At 38.5% G+C, this 21347-nt stretch overlaps 1 protein-coding gene across 1 annotated transcript in view; it reads right to left on the bottom strand.

The window, feature by feature from the left end:
* SEMA3G (semaphorin 3G) overlaps positions 1 to 21347 on the bottom strand; it is a 93209-nt gene that overhangs the window by 6748 nt on the left and 65114 nt on the right. The window contains exons 6-14 of the mRNA XM_081946372.1: positions 20824 to 20940; positions 20141 to 20283; positions 9456 to 9570; positions 8639 to 8708; positions 8163 to 8307; positions 7630 to 7861; positions 6334 to 6425; positions 5117 to 5158; positions 568 to 793 (exon numbers count right to left, since the gene is read on the bottom strand). Coding sequence (XP_081802498.1) covers positions 568 to 793; positions 5117 to 5158; positions 6334 to 6425; positions 7630 to 7861; positions 8163 to 8307; positions 8639 to 8708; positions 9456 to 9570; positions 20141 to 20283; positions 20824 to 20940 — 1182 coding nt within the window. The remainder of the gene's footprint in view (positions 1 to 567; positions 794 to 5116; positions 5159 to 6333; positions 6426 to 7629; positions 7862 to 8162; positions 8308 to 8638; positions 8709 to 9455; positions 9571 to 20140; positions 20284 to 20823; positions 20941 to 21347) is intronic.

Below are 21347 nucleotides of genomic sequence, written 5' to 3'. Positions count from 1 at the left end.
CGCTACGCTACACTACACTATACTACACTACTCTATTACCAAAGACTAATCATTTGGAAATCACCCATTTCCATAAAAGGGATCACGATGGTTCAGGAGTGCTTCTGAACAGGTGGGAGGTAGGAAAGGGTTTGAAGCTTGGCCCAATCTGATACTTTGCTTTTTGGTAGAGAGAGATATTAATTCCCCATCCAAAACACTGAGTACTGAATCAAAATTGCCAGAATGTTTGCAGGATTAATTCAAGATGCCAAAGACTCCAAGTTCTCCTCTCTTTCCCAATATTCCAGTGAATATGGTGGTGCTCTGTTTATGTTTTCATAAAATAGGTGCTGTCCAAAGCAAATCTTTGACCCATGTCCCTATGGAATTGTCTGTTTCCATGTACAGAAAGGTCATTATTAATGGTAATACAGCAGACGCCTTACCTATTTGTAACTGATCTTAATGCTGCCATGTTCACACTGTCTAGTGTTCTTGAAATCCAAGGATATAGCAGGTACCGCTCCACAAAAGCCATCCCATTTTGCCCCACTGCTCTAAACACATATTCCCAAGTTCCTTCACCTGTTAGGTTTTGATCCAGGCACTGGTGCATGGGGTTCCCATTCTGGATGTCTTGCCTGCGAAAGCGACGTTTGCCCAATTCCTGGTATCTGGTGCAAGTGAGACCATCCCAGGCACAATACGGATCCCGTGCCAGGCAACATTCTGCACAGGCGGTCCCGTAAGTCTCACACTGATGCAGTTTCACTTGGGCAACACCGACCCGTGAGCCCACGTAAAGCATTTGCTGTCAAAGGAAGCCAAAGCAGGGTTAATCAGAGGAGCACCAAATCACCTTGGAGCTGGTATTTTCGTGCTGGTGAATGGAATAAAGCACAGAGTGAAATTGGGGGGGGGGGGGGGCATTTTTTTTGAACATGGAGCACTCACTCCACTCACTAACACTGATGGTATTACCTGTTTGGGTAATGAAATGTCTGCAAGTAAATGACCATGCTCAGAGACCACCCAGGACTCCACAGTTCAGCTCTGAGTTACGGATATTCTCTTCTAGTGGGACATCTTTTGTCTCTATCAGAATTTCCTCTGCAGTCTTCAGAAAAGAAAACTGGAGTTTAGCTTGCTAAAAGCACCTCCATATGAGGATTCCGATCCTACCTGAAGCCAACTCCAACTCCACCTAATTTCAGGAGACCGGCTTGCCTGGAGAGTAGGCTGCCTTACTCCCAGCGGTGTTTTGGTTCAGTAAAATGGGGATACATGTGTAGCGTTTGCTGGAATGCTGCTGCTGCTGAGTGGGAATTGTGAGGGAGTGGGGCAACCTCCCTGGCTCATTTCCTGGGCTCGTAAGCCTGCACTCTTTCCTTCCCCCTTACCACTGAGGGTCAATTCCTACATCCTCAACTATGTGTTTATTTCCCTTTCTCGCCCCCACTCCTTCCATGCCAAAACTCTTACAGGTCCTGGAAGAAATGCCCTGCCAAAAACTAAAGTGATATGCTTTTGTTCAAGACATGTTTTTAAATACAAAAAACAAATGATGTCTAGGTATCTAAATAATCTATTTTTACTTTTTATTTTTCAGTTCCACCCCTTGCTTTATCAAGTTCCCATAATAGTAACATAGACACTAGAAACAGTGCACGTCACTTTTGTTATGAAACAGGGAACTAATTTTTTTTTTTTTTTTTGCTCCTTTGGGACCCAAACAAAGTTAGGGAGCAAATCCCGACTGAACTATTTTTTCTAAGCTACCCTACTGATCAGTGGGCAGGAACATTGATATATATTGAACGCAGGACCGAGCAGCAAGAGAACCAATCAGCTGCTCAGAATTTAAATATAGCTCCAAACGAACAACCAATCACACGACCAACTGACCAAACTGGCACACAAGACATTTATATGCTAAAGGAGAATAGGAGAAAAAAATCCTGATGCTGATGTTATCTAGTCGGGTAATGAAATGTTCAGAAACTAAATTGAAACAAGGTTGGTGAGCAAACCACTGCCAAATTCATGCTGATCTTTTACAGGTAAGATGGCAAATGCCACACCTGCCATCTTGGTATAGAAACAAGTGCAGAAGTGTCAAATTTCATGGGAACAATGGGACTGGGAGGGACTGTTCAGTCTCTTTCCCCACCCCACGCTATATTTTCCTGATCTAAATTGCCGTCTTCCTTTTTCTACTGAATTTAGTCCTCTGAGTGAAAATATTCGCAGCTGTGTCATCAACCTTCTTAAATTACAGCATTTGGAAGAGCAATAAAATTAAATGGCTTTGGAATTCCCACAGCTTTCTGGATATGTTATGACATTATTTATGGCCATTCAGACTTGAAACTGATCGTATATACGTTCATGTCAAAGAAAGCCTACTCGGTGACATCAGAGGTCTTAGAAGTCAAGACATACAGAAAGAAGCCACATTACATATGCCGTGAGATAATCTGCAGTATCAAACTACAGTTAACATTTTTCACAGATCAGATTTAAAATAGAAATTCGTGATTTAAATAATGATTTCACATTTCTAATTTGCATATCAATGACTATTGAAGAATAATTGGGAAGTTGTCCGCTGTTTATAAAGCAGGGACATGTTTTCCCCAATGTAATGCCCATTGAAATGTTGGACTACGCAACCTATGATTTACAAACAGGATTCCCAGTCTATCTGAGATTATGGCTACTGAATTCAACAGAGCTGGATAATGCTAAGATTGGAGGAAGGTAAATTATATTATGATGGTTCCCTGTTTGGGTATAAATGTTTGCTGTGAAGTCAGAGCTTCTTTTGGAAGAGGTATCTGAACTTTCCCTGGTTTCATTAGAACTTAATATCTTTATTGTATTTGTTTTACCCTAGCTAACTTTCAACAACAAATCACCATAATCTACAGTAATCTTAAAATCTGGGAGATGTTTTGTTGAACTTCAAGCATGGTGGTGATTGTAAGCTGTTTTCATCACCATATTCCCATAAAGCACCTATTCTTTTTTGTTCCTATTTTTTAACTTTTAGTTTAAACAATCAATATTTGGATTGGCAGTTTACTAATTTAGCATCCACATTGTCACATTACAGATCACATTATGATTTCCTCATATGCCCTGGGTTGACAGAAAATGACTTATTATTGTTTATAAAATATAGTTCCCCCCCCCCAGGTCCTCTAAAATGACAGTTTGCCATTCTGTTTCCTTAGCACATTCATCTTGTAGTTTTTCAAGTAAAACTCCTGGCCAAATTTTATTATGAGCCACTTTACTGGTGAGAGGAGAGGTATATAAATCAGGGGTGAAATTCAGCAGGTTCTAACAGGTTCTGGAGAACTGGTAGCGGAAATTTTGAGTAGTTCGGAGAACCGGCAAATATCTCTGGCTGGCCCCAGAGTGGGGTGGGAATGGAGATTTTGCAATATCCTTTCCTTAGGAGTGGGAAGGGAATGGAGATTTTGCAATATCCTTTCCCCAGGAGTGGGGAAGGAATGGAGAAGGAATGGAGATTTCACAGTATCCTTCCCCTCTCATGCCCACCAAGCCTTGCCCACAGAACCAGTAATAAAAAAATGAATTTCACCACTGATATAAATAATTGTAAATAATGCAATTTTCACACGATAAATTATTTAAATATAAAGCTGAGCATTCATGATTTAAGTGAGAAAAATAAAATTGTAATAGTTTTTTTTCTGCTTGATTCTATATTTATCATATATACTGTATGAAAGATTCTAAAACAGAATTCTTTGTTTAGTTATACTATTCAGTTCATCAAAGACATTTTCTCCAAAATCTGATCTTTTTCCACATGTGAATCTAAGGTGGAAAAATGTTAAAACTGATACTTTTGCAAATTTTTGCAGCTCCCTTTTAATATGAAGCAAATGTGCTGTGTTTGAGTATCTATCACATTGCAGAAAGATTTTTCTCTTGAATGCATACTTATTACATATTAATAATAACTCTTGTATTTAAATATCCTTGCGCTATTCCTAAAACTCCTTACAGAGTCTGATCCTGCTGATTGCCATTCAGTACTATAACATTTGTAATTTAGATTATCATTAATTTCATCTGCTATAGAATTGCCTAAAGGTATATAATTTTTTTCAAAAAATCATAAATTAATCATTAGTATTTTAGTCTGGTAACAATTTGACCTTCAGAGATTTTTCAAAATCTTTTTATCTTGATTTATATTATTGTATTCATAATATTTTTGTTTTAGATATAAAAGCTATATGGTGATTTTATTAAACTCCAAAATATCCTATTATTTTTTCCTTTTCTTTTCTAACTGTTCATACACATATTGACAGATTGCTTACTGTATTGCCAATATATTCTTGATTTCTATATCTAATTTATTTGCAGATGTTGAAGATTCATGTTCAATTATGCCGATCTGGTTTATATATTCATAATTATCTAAATTATGTACTGATATTAATACTTTCATAGATTCCTATCTTATTATCAGTATATAGCCAAATATGAATAATTGCCTAATTTTCTTTAAAAATTATTAAAATGTGAAATAAATGTTATTTTGCTGCTTCATTGAAGGTTAACATAAGATTAAATGAGAAAAATGAGTGTAGGTTATATTATTATGTAATTTTAACTCTAAAACATTGGTAATTGGACACTCATGGTTCCCTATGATTAGATTAAGCTCTTAACATAATTTTCTACAGGCTTTTATACAGTGATTTTTGGGTTTCACATTTTTGAATAGCAATTTTTGTTTGAATTTTTGTTCCTGAGTTTGTATTTGCCATTTGTTCCAGCAGCAGGTTCTCTATTTCAAATCTATTTAAACACTGCATTACATTCTGAAGGAATCTTGTTTGTTAATTAATTAATTATTACTTTTTTTTGTCCAATTTCCTTTGGCAAACATTTAAGATTTTTAAAATTCATCTATAGCAATGCTGCAGGAAATTCAACCAATAGAATAAAAGATAAGTATTTTGGAAAAGTACAATTTGTTGGAGGGATTGAAAGAGTGAATGGCCATGCCTAGCTTAAATATTATTTTTGAGTTTTATAGTAAAAATGCAAACGGATGATTTATTTTTATAATTCATTTATTACTTACCCGTTTCACAGAAATTTCCATCTCAGTGATGGGGACTGGTACCTGGAGGACATGAAGACATGGCGGTTCAGCTAATGTATATCATCAAAATGATCCCCATCCCTATCCTGTGACTCTACATTTATGTATTTCTAATAGTCACAGAAGGTCATTATTGTCCCAGCTATTTTCTCACAAAAACAAATGTGTGCACACAAATGGCAGCTGGACAAATCACTCTTTTGAAAATTAAACTTTCAGTAAATCTGAAAATTAGGGCTAATGGAAGTATACAGCCATTCTCTTTCTCAGATTACTCAATAATTATAAGTATAAGTAAGTATACTTTCTGTGATCTTTTTCTCTTTTATCCTGAGAAAAACTGGATCAAACAGAATGGCAAATTCCAACAAGCAAGGCTCTTGCGCTATCTAAAAAACTGGGCAAGGTCCCATTATCCATGAAACTTCATTAGCCACATAGGAAACCAAGCCTAAAAGCAGGCTTAAATAATTACTGCAGTATTCATATTATGGCTACCTTTATCATCGTTCCTTTATGTAGTACATACATACATACATACATACATACATACATACATATCTGGATGCATAAAATACAATTTTTCACTTTCCAAGATAGGCTTCTAATTAATAAAGTTTTTTTTTAAAAAGAAATTGTTCAGGATGATTGTCTTCATAAAACACCTTACAAACATGGAATTATATGGCTAAGAAGTAATCAGGCACAAAAGTGGTCCATGTATGACTATTACCACACAGAAGGGGTGGGTTCTGGCCACCATTACTACCGGTTCGCCACCTGAAAATGTTTGCTCTGCACACGTGCGCATTTGCACTTAAAACAATCTGCGCATGTGCACAACATTAAAAAAGGAATAAAAATTATGTTTTTTCAATGAATATTGTTCTGCGCATGTGCAGAACAGAAAATCAAGATGCCACCGCTGAGGATAGAACTGGTATAGTCATGTGTCTGCCGGAGTTACTACCTCTCTTCAGCTGAACCGGACCAAATAGGTAGGAACCCACCTCTGCCACACAGGTGCCCATTGATATTGTAAGACTTTGTCAGAGGAACACATTCAAATACTATGCAAGAAAACAGTGAAAGTCAAGCAATGTGCAATATAATCCAAATTAGCAAGCCAGGATTGCTCTTTTGCTGATCTGTATATATGAGGCTCACATATATACTGCTTTTTTTTTTTACTGAACCTTAAACACTTGAAGTTCTTCCAAAACAACTTCTTCAACAGCAGCAAAATTTCCTCTTTGTAGGGCTATGACCTTCAATATGGAGCCAGCCTCTAAAAGGGAGGAAGAAGAGAAAGTGCAATGAAACAAGGCCATTCCTGAGGTCGCCTAAAATCCTGGCAAAGCTGATTGGGAAGTTTTTCAAAAGCTACTCTTGAATAGCAGGTAGCCTAGAATCTAACTCCTAGTTTTACACTATGAAGTACATTATGCTACTAATATGTGATTTTGGATCTGAATCTTTTACATTTAAAAGCTATTGGGGAAATGCTAATTTAAAAAGTATTTTTCAATGTTCTACTTTCCACCTTAAAAAATGAAATGGTAATATAACCATTTTTTTTCTCAATCTCCGACCTTGACTTAGAAAACATTTCTTGTGAGCTTGCCAAGCTATTGTTTTTCTCACCATTGAATGGGGCCTACATTTTGAAATACAACAAGCAAAAGGACACAATTTCAAAGAAAGAAGCCTTAATGGGAGACAAATTTGAACATCTCTCCCACACAATACTCTAATTGGAGATTCCGTGAAGAAGTATTTTCCTTGAAGAAAATACATGTGTGACTCGCTCAAATCCATTCATCCACTTCACCATTTCTATCCTCCTGAATAAGTGAAAATTGAAAATATTCTATTATGCTGGTATAGGGCAAACTTCCTATCATGCCAAAAAATGCCAAATCATTCAGAGTGCCTCATGGTGGTTACAATGTAGTTCTAACCGCTTCACAAATTGGTCCAAATGGCTCACTTCAGGGGTGAAATTCAGCAGGTTCTGACCGATTCTGGAGAACCGGTAGCGGAAATTTTAAGTAGTTCAGAGAATCGGCAAATACCACTTCTGACTGGCCCCAGAGTGTGGTGGGAATGGGGATTTTGCAGTATCTTTCCCCCAGGAGTGGGAATGGAATGGGGCTTTTGCAGAATCCTTTCCCTGCCATGCCCACCAAGACATGCCCACAGAACCGGTAGTAAAAAAAAAATGAATTTCACCACTGGCTCACTTCTATTCTGAATTCAGCCAAACATGATGCACAGGCCTTGTTTCAACACATAGCAAAGTTTGGCTTTGTCCATTTATCAGCATTTTACCCAAGACCCCCTTGGGTCAGGATGTAGTCTGAAGATTTGAAAAGTCAGGAGATTATCTTCAAACTCACAAATGACACGTAACTCCATATACGGTATCTGCAGTTTGGAAGAGAGATGTTGAGGTACTGCTGAACCCCAATTCATCACATGATGAACTGTACCTGTGCCAATGAACATGACATCGTAATGCCCGTCCTCAGCTTCCACACGGTCCACCACTAACTGCCGTAGACGATGCTGCAGGTTGGTTTTCACCAGCACAGGCCGCCGTTGGAGCGGATACACAGATTTGCTCATCAGGGGGTGAGCACGTGCGAATTGCAGTACCTCATCTGGGTAGTCTTTGGTGGAGGAGTACTGACGACTTGGCTGGTTGGTGGTTTTGCTGGGGCACTAAGAGAAAGGAAAGCTCTGTTAATACTATTTATCAGGAATGAAAGCCAACTCTTTCCCCCATTTCATTATGTTCCTTGACTCTTCCCATGCTTGCAAAATTTATTCCAGAAGTTGAGGAAATTGGTTTTTTTTTGTCATTTCCACTGACATGAATAGTTCTGGCAGCTTTAGATAATCACACAAAATATTATTTTGCATGTCATTTTTTAAAATTTCTTTGTTTTATGGCAAATTGCTCTTCCTATACATCGTTCTTTTTTTTCCCCAGGAAAATCATCAGCTTTATTGTTATACTTACAACTCCTGGCCTTGGGTAAGGCACCTTGCCCTCATAAGGTGCCCATTGATGATCAGGACCATCTTTATGAGCAAATGGTCCATTAAAAACTTCCCAGATGTCTGCCATACGATAGACACAGATGGCAAAGCCTTGGAAGACATTGCTGTAATGAGAAAAAAAATTACTCAAATATTGCTTGTAACACAAGATTTAAATGTCATTGAGATTTGCTTGTTATCTCTCTAGGCTGCAATTCAGAAAGAAAAAAAAGATTTTAGGTAAATAAATGTCTAGAAGATTACAGGTTTTTTTGGAAAAAAGAATTCATATTGTATGGAGCCTACTGAAGTTAACTGAAGAATTGGGAGAAAAGCAAACTACCATATATTGGGTATACAAAAAATTATAAACTTATTATTAAGGACATTTTTAAAAGTTTCACTGTTAAAAGTAACCAAAGACAGAACTATAAGCTACAGATGAAAACATCTTACCTGATGGTGCTAAACAGTGCATAGACTTCAGGATTCTTGCCATCTTTAGCCCTCAGAAGAAAGACGTCCTCTGTTGAATAGTGGATGATCGAATGAGTTCTGTAACTGTTCTGTCAATATACTCACTCTACCCAAACGTTTTTTCTAAGTGTTTTTTCTAATATCTTGGCTGGTTCAGGAATTCTGGGAGTCGAAGTCCAGAAGTCATTAAAGGGCCACAGTTCCCCATCCCTGGCCTAGAAGAAATTTGTGCTGTCCGTTTTGTTTCACTGCTACTAATTCCTCTTAACTACCACTGCCCAATCTAAAAGAAAATTGCATGGCATCGCACTCTAGCATAGGAACACAAACTTTTTCCGAAGTGAGAGTTGTGCTAGTCTGTGGGTGCTATGCTGGAGAAGAGGCTCCATTCCAAAAGTTGGGCAGTTGGGCAGAGCCAGAATAAGACTACAACTGATTTCATTTGTATGTCATTAAGCATCATCAATATGATTACTCTTCATCCATGCATTTAATAATTTCCCCTTTCTCTTATACAAAAAATTATCATTTTTATTTGGAGGTTGCAGACACATTGGGGGGGGGGGGGCTGCATAAGGCCGTGGATCCCAGATTATGAATTCCTAACACAGCATTTATCATTGACTTTAAACTCCCAGTGATTTTTGATCAAGCACTGATCAAATCTCCACTGTCTTAGTTTTACGATTAGTACAGAATTAAATGTCCCTGGTCATTCTAACAACCCCATACTATAAATATAAATTCTTAATCCTCTACAAACCAACCAACTGTGATTATGGAATATAAGTCATACCCAGTTCATCAAAATGTGTGTCAATGCCATCTGGTCCTGGGACGGAACAAACAAGACGGGCTTTGTTGAAAGTGCTCCATTTGTTGACCAGGACTCGTTGTCCACCAGCATCATTCTGGTGAAGAAGAAAAATAAATATTGTTCAGAAATGAAAGCTACTGACACAGTGGCACATAAATGTTTTTGAACCTTCTGAATTGGTAATATTTCGGCATAAATATGACTTAAAACATGACTTTCTCTACACAACTCCTGAAACGAGATCCTGAGGAGCTAGTTGAACAAACAAATAAAAAACATTACATTCGTTTATTTATTCATTGAAAGGCTCTAGAAAGCGTGCAGAGAAGAGCAACAAAGATGATTAGGGGACTGGAGGCTAAAACATATGAAGAACGGTTGCAGGAACTGGGTATGTTTAGTTTAAGAGAAAGAAGGACTAGGGGAGACATGATAGCAGTGTTCCAATATCTCAGGGGTTGCCACAAAGAAGAGGGAATCAAACTATTCTCCAAGGCACCTGAGGGTAGAACAAGAAGCAATGGGTGGAAACTAATCAAGGAGAGAAGCAACTTAGAACTGAGGACAAATTTCCTGACAGAACAATTAATCAGTGGAACAACTTGCCTCCAGAAGTTGTGAATGCTCCAACACTGGAGGTTTTTAAGAAGATGTTGGATAACCATTTGCCTGAAGGGGTGTGATGTTTCCTGCCTAAACAGGGGATTGGACTAGAAGACCTCCAAGGTCCCTTCCAACTCTGTTATTCTATTCTATTCTAAAGAAGTGATCCAAGGGTACTCTTAAACATGCTTTGCCCCCAAAAAAGCAACAGGGCTGTATTTCCTTGAGGAGCAAGAAGAAGACATTTCGCTACTCCTCCAAGAAGCTTCATTGGTTCTGGCAGGATGGTGGGGGCTATAGAAGAATTAATTCTCACAGGATGGAGGTGGGGTGTTGGAAGGATCATATTTCTTTGCAGTCTTCTGGTTGTTAGCATTTTCCCTGAGAGTTCTTGAGGCAACTTGGGGATTTATCTGTGCCCCCCAGGGTCTTCTGTATCAGAGTACAAATGGGGATGGAATTTTCTTGGAACTGCTATTACGTATTTGAGCTTTCCCTAGGCAGCATCACTTTGTCCTGTCCCCCAAGGTCTCCCACTTCTCCCCACTTCCTCATTAAGAAGGAGAGGAGCCGTTGGTGGCTCCTTTTATACTTTAAATTAATTCCTACTTGGCCTTAGCCTACAGCCAGCTCTTGTCCAGAAACAATCCAGTGTCATGGCTCAGATTTGGTGAACTCTTTTTCCTCTAGAAATTCACAGGCTGACAAGACCATTTTGTCTGAGTGGGCTTTGGAGATGTGGTTTGACTTTATTGGTTTTGAGATTTTATATTTTGTTTTAGTTTCATGGCGATAAGGAATTGGGCAGTACAGAAATGTAGGTAATAAATGAAAAAAAGAACAAACTTGGAGTGACAGACATTAAGAAGAATGGAAAGGAATTTTAAAACTAGATAGGAAAAAGGGGGAAATTTTTTAAAAAAGAAAGACAAACATATACTGTATAATGTTAAAAGAAAAGAGACACTGATGGCTCGTCTAACATTGTAAATTCTAATTCTACCCATAAGACCTGAGTTTTGATAATGCACATCCAAACAGATGTAACGTACTAATTCTACACACAATGTTACTATTAATTATTTTGTTTATAATTAACTGCTCCCTTGAGAAACAGAATAATCCTTTCCCCCCCACACACACACACTTAAAATGTTACACTCCAAGGAAAACACTGATAAGATTGAGGTTAACAACCAACATTATCATTTTGGGAAGTTGGTGGCAAGATTTTAAACTATATTTATTTCTCCCACCCCCAATAAACTTTAGACTTCTGACTAAAATAAATCTTGTTTCACCACAGGAAGCATAAAGAAGTAATAGTATACTTGCTAAAATTATTCTTTGCAACTAGAAAATGCAAAGAAAAATAACCCAACATCTCCAGAACCCCAGGAAAAACACAGAAAATCCTCATTCAGCCTTCCCATGTAATGTGACCCTACCTAGTTTTCATCACTGCCCTGCTCAATGTGGTTTTTATTCTCCCTCCCAAATATTCAAAAGAGCCCACAACAGACACATGTCTCTTTTTCTCTGCCATAGAGGAACCAAAATAGACTCCAACTATCTTCCCACAATTAACAGCACTCCATTTCAGGTATTGTTCTGACAACTGTTCCTTTTCCTTCACAAAAGCAGCCCTTACAAAATCCAGAAATCCCTCTGGGATTATTGTAGATTAATACTCTCAAGTGACTGCAGCAATTTAACCCGGCCATTGTGTGTGTGATTTGACTGCCAAAGAGGCAAAAGGACAAGGCCACAGTCTTAACTAAGCAGGGTACTTAACTCCCCCTTCCCTGCCCTTGATTTATCTGTGCCCCTGCCAACTCTGCAAATAAAATTAGATCCCCATCCTGGATGCCTCTTAAACACAAAATCCCTCTTTGTAGAAAGGCGGGTTAATCTAGCAAATAATTGCTTCATCCCTATGTTTTATTGTTTATTTGGAAGATTAGGACGAGAACAAGGAATTCACAGCCAGCAGAATTAGCCTATTTGCATGGAAATCTGCCATCTCCATTTCTCTCTAGTCCATTATAGTACAGTGACTTTATGACTTGTTGCAGGGAGTTTGAATTATTGCAGGCAGGCGCCACTAGGATAATTTCCAGCTGACAAACACTTCTCCTCAACAGCTCTTTAGGCAGAGCGAGAGGTTTTTTTTTTTTCCTTTTCAATTTTTCAAAAGCAGTGATAGAGACTGAATCGTGTCTTGCCCTTTAGGCTGGCTCTTAGCTTTGCAGAGGCCAAACTCCAACTTCTGCTTCACAAATATGGCAAGCCTTTGAATTGTTAGCTGTAGATGTTTCCAGATGTGTTTTTAGAATGCAGGCACGCTGCCTCAAGTGCAAATATTTAGAGTGGATTGGCTGATTTTCTATTTTGATACCCTCCCTCATTTTCCACTTCTTATTTAATGTAGTTTTCTTTTTTCTCCCTTTCTTTTCTTCTTACGTAGACACATACACACAATAATGAGGGGAAAGATGGTTCACTACTGTCCATTTATAACAGGCCTGTCAAATTGGCGGCTCACAGGCTGGATGCGTCACAAACATGCCACGCCCACCCCGGCTCGGCAAAGGCAAAAAAAACCCGCACCGCAATACGTCACACGACCTGATCGAGTTGGACATCCGTGATCTACAAGGATTCTCTTGAAAAGTGTCTCAAATAGGTCATTTCCTTATATATGTAGATTTTGAATAAGCATCCATGCTTCCCTGTTCAGGTTATTTTTATTTCTTTATTTATTTTTGGTACAGGTTGTCCTCCTCCACTTACGATTGACCCCAAAATTTCTGTTGTTAAGCGAGACATTTGTTAAGTGAGTTTTGCCCCATTTTACAATCCTCCTTGCCGCAGTTGTTAAATGAATTACTTAAGTTGTCAAGTTGTGAAGTGAATCTGGCTTCCTCCTTGACTTTGCTTGTCAGAAGGTCACATCCCATAACCCCGGGGTCACAAATATGAGTCAATTGCCAACCGTCCACATTTTGATCACGTGATCAGGGGGACGTTGCAACGGTTGTAAGTGTGGAAAATGGGCATGTCATTTTTTACAGTGCCGTTGTGACTTTGAACAGTCACTAAAGAAACTGTTGTAAGTTGAGGACTATCTGTATTTGCTCTCCTCCTCTGGCTAGAAAACATTAAGAGAGAGAAAGAATATGCTGGCAAACATTTCGTACAGAAGAACAGGAATATGTCTGAAGCATCCCCCAAAATAGGAACATATGTGGAACACACCCAGGTTCAGGCCAAGCATCAAATGATGAATTAGAGAAAATTCTTTGCTGCCTGTTGTGCAGCACATTGGCTCATCTGGCAATAGCCCCTCTTTCCCTGATTTAAGAGACAGTAGACTGCTCTCCGTTTTAGTTGAATATAAACATTAAAAATATAGGCTCTCCTAAAATATGCTGTGAATAATCCAAATACATTTTATCAAGCTGTAATATGACAGACTGCACACCCCAAAGTGCCTTATGTACCACACCCACTCCGCAGAGTCTAGGGAGCTAAGGCTTAAAGATGAGGCTAGCAACGTATTAATATATCCCAGTATGGTAAAAGAAAATGGCAGTAAATTATCCAAATCGAGTCACAAATGAGCTGGCCAGTTGGAGCACAAGAGAAAGGAACCCTAGACTTGAACAAGCTTAACTTTCTGGATTTCAGTCTCTTTACATACACAAAGACAGCTCCATCCAGCATTTTTGGCCTTCACTGTTGCCATGGAGCATCCATAGCTCTGAGATGTGGTGAGATAGAACAGTAGTACTCATTCATCAAAATGTTAATGCTCTAGCACTGAGTGTAAGAACAGATGAATCCCAAGAATGAAGGGGGCAGCGGCTAAAGAAATGAACGTATTTTACAAAGTGCTCAACCAAAAGAATTGGAACTATTTCAACCAAGGATGGAATAGTAGGCGGGGGTGTAAGACTTTCTACTTCCCCACTTGGTGGAGATGCTCTTTGACATTTCAAGTATACAAACAATGCTATGATGTTTGCTGGATACCCATTCCGCAGAGGGATTCTCTCTTAACAAGTAAGAAGATCTATCTGTGGGGTCACCGGGCGTTGAAAACGAATGATTGCACTTAACGGTAAAGGAACCAGCAGTCAAGAAATATGTCACAGATTGGCACTAGATGAAGGGTTTGGAAAAGACATTCATATGAAACGGTTTTGCTTCCTAATCTACCCTATGGTTTAGCTTTTCCTGGTGGCCTCTCACTCAAGTATTAATTCAGATTAAGCATTACTTAGCTTTTTGAAAGCTGACAGATTGGTTAAATGCTGAATTTAATCTGGGATAACCTAGATTGATTGATTTACTTGTTTGTTTTAAATGGATAAATTGGTCAGGAACAATGGCATCTCAGAAACAAAGGATCTGATCCAGGTACACTGCCAATAGCACTTAGCAATAGCACTTAGACTTATATACCGCATGATAGTGCTTTACAGCCCTCTCTAAGCGGTTTACAGAGTCAGCCTATTGCCCTCAACAATCTGGATCCTCATTTGACCAACCTTGGAAGGATGGAAGGCTGAGTCAACCTTGAGCTGGTGAGAATTGAACTGCTGGCAGTTGGCAGAGTAGGCCAAGCTAGAGCATATAATCTTATCTTTTCATTTGCAGCATCCAAATTTGAAATACTTTCCCCAGTAAAGTACACCTGCCACCATCTTTGCTATCTTTTGGTGCCAAGTAAAAACATTTTTATTCTGCTTGCTTTTTAATAGTAATTCTGCTGTAATTTTAACGCTCTGCTGCTGCTTTTTCTTGTTACTGCCTTATTATTTTTATTCTTTATATATTTTATCATGGTTTAACCTTAATATGTGTTTGAATGTCTTAAACTTATAAATTGTTGTAATTGATTATCTCTTTGCATTTTAAAAAAAGGAGTAAACTTACTTTAAGAAAGTTTAATGTTGTACGTGTGTATGCGTTTTACATATATATTTTACATATATGGGTTTCTATCGGTTCAGTCCAGTTTGGCCAAATCGGTAGTGGTTTGGCAACCTGGATTGCTGGAATTGGCAATGACCCAGGCCTGCCACGTCCCCGAATTGGTTTTCTGGGCGGGGCCATAGGTGATGCCATCTTGTTTTTCAGTTCTGCACATGCGCAGAACAAATTTTATTGTACTGCATGGCATGCCCACAAACGAACCAGCAGTAGTGGTTGCCGAAATTCACCCCTGATATACATACATAAAATCTTAAAATATTCATTATATATATATATATATATATATATATATATATATATATATATATATATATATATATATATATATATATATATATATATATATATATATATATATATATATATATATATATATATATATATATATATATATATATATATATATATATATATATATATATATATATATATATATATATATATATATATATATATATATATATATATATATATATATATATATATATATATATGTTGTATTTGTACTGATAAATAAATAAAGGGAGACTAGTATAGATCTATTTCGAGCTAATTAGCTCTCATCAGCTAGCCATACCCTTACTGGGATTTGAACCTGGGCTGTATTATATCTTAGGCAGGAGTCTTAGCCACTAAGCCAAAAGGCTCTCCTCCTTATCAGTTGAGCTAGGGAAATAGGTATGTATTTGTGTTACAACCCCTGGTATGCCTAAATATGGGAGGAAAGAGGGAGTAATGAATATTGGCATGTAAACATATTCTGCTGATTCCAGTTCTAGATTTAGCAAGGGGCTGCAGCTGAAAAGAACCTTTTTAGATATTCATTTTTAAAAGAAAAACTATTCTACTACCTGAAAACCTTATGAGGAGAATTGAGGCAAGATAATTCAAAACATTTTTAGTTGGGAAGAGATCCAATCTCTCCAGGAACCTATGGAAACTTTTCTCTATTTTATTGGAGAAGCTTGGCAATTACCAAAATTGCAGAGAATTGTTAAAACGGGCATTGGCTGAGACAGAAGAGGGGGGCTTCCAGTCTCAGAAAAGGGTGCAGGATTTTATTGTAATGCATCAGCTCTCTGCTTTCAATGGTGGGGAGTGCCATTAAGAGTGGTACTAAAAAGTACAGCTCAGCTAGGCTTCAGATCCAAATATAAGAAGGTGTTTTAGATAGTGGAGGGAGCCCTTCATATAGCACTTATCTGCAATTCTTTCAAACAACTGTGCTTTTTCCTGGAATAACACATTTACTTTCCACAGCCAGTCAGTAATCCCAGCAAAGACATGTTTGGATTAAGGACTTACATCAGTTATTACATATATGCCCACATGAGCTCCAAAGCACCGTTTTGGCTTCAAATCTGAAGCACTGTACATCCAGTGGTGGAATTCAGCTAGTTTGCACTACTTTGGGAGAAGCGGTTGCTAACCTTTTGAGCAGTTTGGTAAACTGGTTGTTGGAAGAAATCATGAGGGCAGAGAACCGGTTGTAAAATTATTTGAATCCCACCACTGTGTACATCCCTATTAAAAAGTAAGCTTATCAGTGCTCCAACAAGAAAAGGTTCTTGGTCAGTGAGAACGAGAATATTAAAGAGCTAGGAATGTATTTGCAATAGATCCATTTTTCTCAGTTATTTTCTAAATGAGACAGATGTCATAAAATACAAAGGGGAACATTAAAGAGTTTTGTTAATGACCTATTATTCTAATTCATTTATATTGTGCCTTCAAATCAGTTTTGACTCCTGTCGACTGCCTGGATCCAGTCCCTGCTGTCTTCCAGGCAAGATTTTCGAAGTGGTTTGCCATTGCCCGTTTTCAGGGATGAGACAATGTGACTGGCCTAAGATCAGCCAGCTGCCTCTCTACCTAAGGTAGGACCAGAACTCCAAGTGTCTAGCCTGATGCCTTAACTATTACACGAAACTGGTTACTTGAATGACATAATCAATTACAATGCCATAGAGGTTCAGCAAGTTTCAATTTATTTTACTACCGGTTCGCGCGTATGCACAGAAGCATCCAGCATGGATGGGCAGAGCCTGCAGCCGCCACCACTACCGGTTTGCCTGATCCAGGGTGAACAGGCAGAAACCTACCTCTGCACTTTTCCTATTTCTACAATTAGCCTGTTTCCTTGCAGAGTAAGTTTTTCATTGCATTACACTCCGTGCATGCATGACGTAGAGAGATCCAGGAGACAGAACTGAAGCTGGCATCAAAATGGCTTTGTGGAACCATTGGCTAGAAGGAATTGCTTGCAGGAGAAGTATAAAAAGAACAGTTGAAGTTAGAAGGGAGGAAGTGAAAACGGCTTGAACAAAAATATTTCCATTTGGAAGAACAACTGAATTCAAAAGCTTTAAAGTATTATCCCTTCCTCCCTTCCTGCAACACCACTCTCCCCACCGGTTACTTTTTTTGAGGGGCGGGGGAATCACCAGAAAGAAAATCACCAGAAAGAAAAGGTCCATGTTCATAACTTGGCTGGAAAAGAAACAATTGTGTCAGGCAAGATTTATACAGCCTACAAGAGCCAGGCCCTACCAAAGAGGAGATCTTGATAGGAGAATTTAAGGCCAGCAATTTGTTCCAAGCAGACCTCCTCCATTACGTCACTCACTGCTCTTCTTTAGGAAGCAGAGGCAAGGGGACAGCAGGTTTAACTTCAGTACATACAGTATAAATCAGGATTTAGTTCAAAATAAACCAGAATTGAGTAGGCTCACCTAAGTTTCAGATACATTTGTCAACATTTTCTCCCCTCCTGTTTCAAAACATTTTATATCCTTTATTTTAAAAAAATATATTTCGGATAGTTCTATTTTTAGGTGGGTGATTACTGGAAGCCAGTGAGCATGCTGTAAATTGAAGAACACTATCGGTAATGTTTTCTAAGCATTTTTCAGCTTTAACTAGGTACATTTTCAGCTCTGGATATTAAAATAACCCCGTTACAAATCCCAACAATGTTATATTACCCCATCATGAAACTGATCACAAATAAACAATTGTAGTGAACAAGGAGGGAGAAAATACATTCCCACATAAAGCTACATAGCATGCCAAAGATATCAAGGAGTCTTTCAGTTAGGTATCTGCTCTTGAAAACTTCCTTTCTTTTTCATCGTATGAGAGCGACTGCTTGGAACTTCCTTGCATGAAACGCCATGAGACCTCATCTTTTGGGATGTAAGGCCCTTTGGTGAAAGGGAGTTTATATAAGGAATGCAAAGGGCCCAACAGTGAGAAAAAATAATACAACAAGAGAACCACATTGTCTCCTGCGGGCATTTTAATCTTGATTTGGGATTAGCAACGCATCCAACTTTGGCTATTTCACTTTTTGTATATTTTGTTATTTATTAAATTGATATGCCGTCTATCTCACTGCCGAGCGACTCTGAACACTTAAGCTAGTGTATACATTCCTATTTGATCACCTGTCCCATTCACCAGTACTCATACATAGTGATAGCATCTTCCTCAAATTCTTTAGTGAATTTATTTAGCCTCTTCCAAGTTTTCTGAGCTGGGCTGGACAACTTTGTTTAATTTAAAGCAGACAAGACCTCCATGATCAGAGATAAACCTTTTAAAACGTTTCCATGTTCAATGCATATGTAGTAACATTGCCAAGTCCTAGAGGCAATTTCTGTTTACCAGCAGAGCTTAGGGCTTCAACGGTTACTACTTGATTTTCATTTGGACCCTTGGCTGCAGATCACACATGCCAATCCTTTCCCTGGAAAGTTTTTTGTTCCAATCTCCAGAGGCCATTTCTCTAGAATCTAATTTGGTTCGATTATTTCTTCCGAGTAAAATCCAAACTATCAATTCTGGGGTGAATTTTTAATGGAGAAGCTGAGAATTCACGCAGGGTCTTAGAAAGCAAAAATGAAACTGAAACATTTATCCCTTCTGGTCAGAGGTGGTATTCAGCGAGTTCTGACAGGTTCTTGAGAACTGGTAATGGAAATTTTGAGTAGTTCGGAAAACTGGGAAATAGGCTGGCCCTGCCCCCACTGCCTCCCAGTCTCCCAGTCTGATCGTCTTTTGTTGCCAGGAGAACGGAGCTGGAAAGCAGTGGGGTGGGAGGGAATGGGGTTTTGCAGTAACCTTCCCCTAGGAGTGGGGAGGGAATGGGATTTTGCAATATCCTTCCCCTGCCATGCCCAGCAAGCCACACCATGCCCACCAAGCCATGCCCACAGAACTGGTAGTAAAAAAAAATTGAATCCCACCACTGCTTCTGGTGTGGAAATCTATACATTGTGGGTGCAGGTTTTGGTCTAACCTCTGCAGTTTCTGCATAAAAGAAAGCAGTGCCATTTAAGCCCCAAACCTATACAGCACCATTTCTGCCATTGATACCAGGAAAGGATACATCTTTAAACATTTTTTTAAAATCAATGTACACATTCAGATATTCTCATTTCTCATATTCTCATTTGACTCACAGAAAACAAGTAATCAAACAGACTGAAGGCTATTATTGCTTAACAGTTTTCATAATAACTAGCAATGCCATAAATCACAAAATGGCATGCCCTTGTGCTATAAAGTGGCCTCGTATGTATTAATAAATCTCTTTAAACTCACCCGTGAAATATAATTAGGCACCAGTCAAAGACCAAATGATCCATTTCAGTTGTGCGTAAAGATGTCAACTGAGTCGTTTATATTTATAATTTATTTATTACATTAATTTATATACTGTCTCCTTCTAGATCTCTAGGCAGCTTGCAATAACATCCTCAAAACACATTACAATGTACCATTAAAACAACAGAGCAGCAATAAAAATAAAATAAAGACACATCATATGGCCTTTATCTTCAAGTACCATACAATTATTCAACTGCTTCTCCTGAATTAAATCCCAAAGGCCAATAAGAGCAGCAAGCAACCACTTCACAGGGGATAAGCTGCCCCAGGATCTATAGATTTTAAAATATGATATCCAGAGCTGCAAGCTGTTTTTTTTAAAAAAATCAATACCAACACACGTCTCTAAGGGGCCATCATTATGCCTGGAAATGACCTGAGAAACTCACCACACAGATTCTACCCACACGGCTGAAAATGGCATGCCCTTTGCTGTCTGACTCTGCTGCTTTCTCCGTGAAGAAGAAGTAGACTTTGTCATTGTCCCGATCATCATTCTCTGGGATCATATAAGCAGCAACAAATTTGGGAGCTGAGAAAAAAAGAATCATTGATTAAGAAAAAAAGGTCCCCAGAAGCAGTTTCTAGCTTGGTGCTGGTCCTAAAAGTTTAAAATCTTGGCAGATTCTGTCTTGGAACAGTTAATGAAGGTTATTGCCAAGAGAGATAACAGATAAGTACTCTTCTTAATAAAACTATACAGGGTTAGTTATATAAACACTCCCCCATCTCCTCCTCCTTCCCCATGTACAAATTTAGAGTGAACATGACCTCCATTTCACCTTTTTTCCCCCATTCTTATTTTTGTGGACAACACTCCCTTTTTCATTGATTGCTGTGTACGTTGTATGGGTTTGTGTCAGTCACTTTTCTTCTGACTATCTTTGAGCTTTGCATGAGGCCTTGTTTAATCCCCTTTATGCCCTTGTCATGATCCAGTGCACAAAATTCATACAACACATATTTCATTTTTTGCCTAAAATGAAGCAATCCCAACTTCTCTAAGACTGCATATTTACGTACATGTTCACTGTGCTTTTTGACTTGATAAAGAGTCGTAATTTTTCCCTACCATTAAGCAGCCTCTGGTCCATCTCCGTACGTAGAGAAGAGCGATATCCCATGGTCCGGAAGATCACAGAGTCCCTGCCCAAGAAATCGGCTGTTAGCCCCGTATACAAGTCTCCACCTAGGGAATAAGTTCAATTAAAAACAGTAGCCATTTGTTCACAAGTTTTGTATTTGTTAATAATAATTAATAATAAAGGCACCAGCATATAGAGACGCATCCCATTATATTTAAAGAAGATCGTGAGTATTCTGATTGCCTGATAACATTCATAGCTGGTTCAAGGTGAGAATGGATAGCTTGTCTAAAGCCATCCGTTGCATTTATGGTAGAGGTCAGATCTAAACGGGAGATTCCTTGGCTGCCATTCTTGACAAGTCTGTTCTATCAATTCTCAGGGTCTTTCTAGATCAGCCCTTCATTAGGCAACAGCCCAAGGGAGCTGATGGGGAGGGAAGTCCAGATGATTTCATCTACCATTTTTAATCCTCCCGTCTGTTCCTGTTACTTTCCCCATCATTTTTCTT

The sequence above is a fragment of the Natrix helvetica genome (genome assembly GCF_964273705.1).
Source record: "Natrix helvetica genome assembly, chromosome: 1".
In the NCBI taxonomy this organism is placed as follows: domain Eukaryota; kingdom Metazoa; phylum Chordata; class Lepidosauria; order Squamata; family Natricidae; genus Natrix; species Natrix helvetica.
Note: the sequence above shows the minus strand (reverse complement) of the source record. Positions and strands in the feature narration are given on the sequence as shown.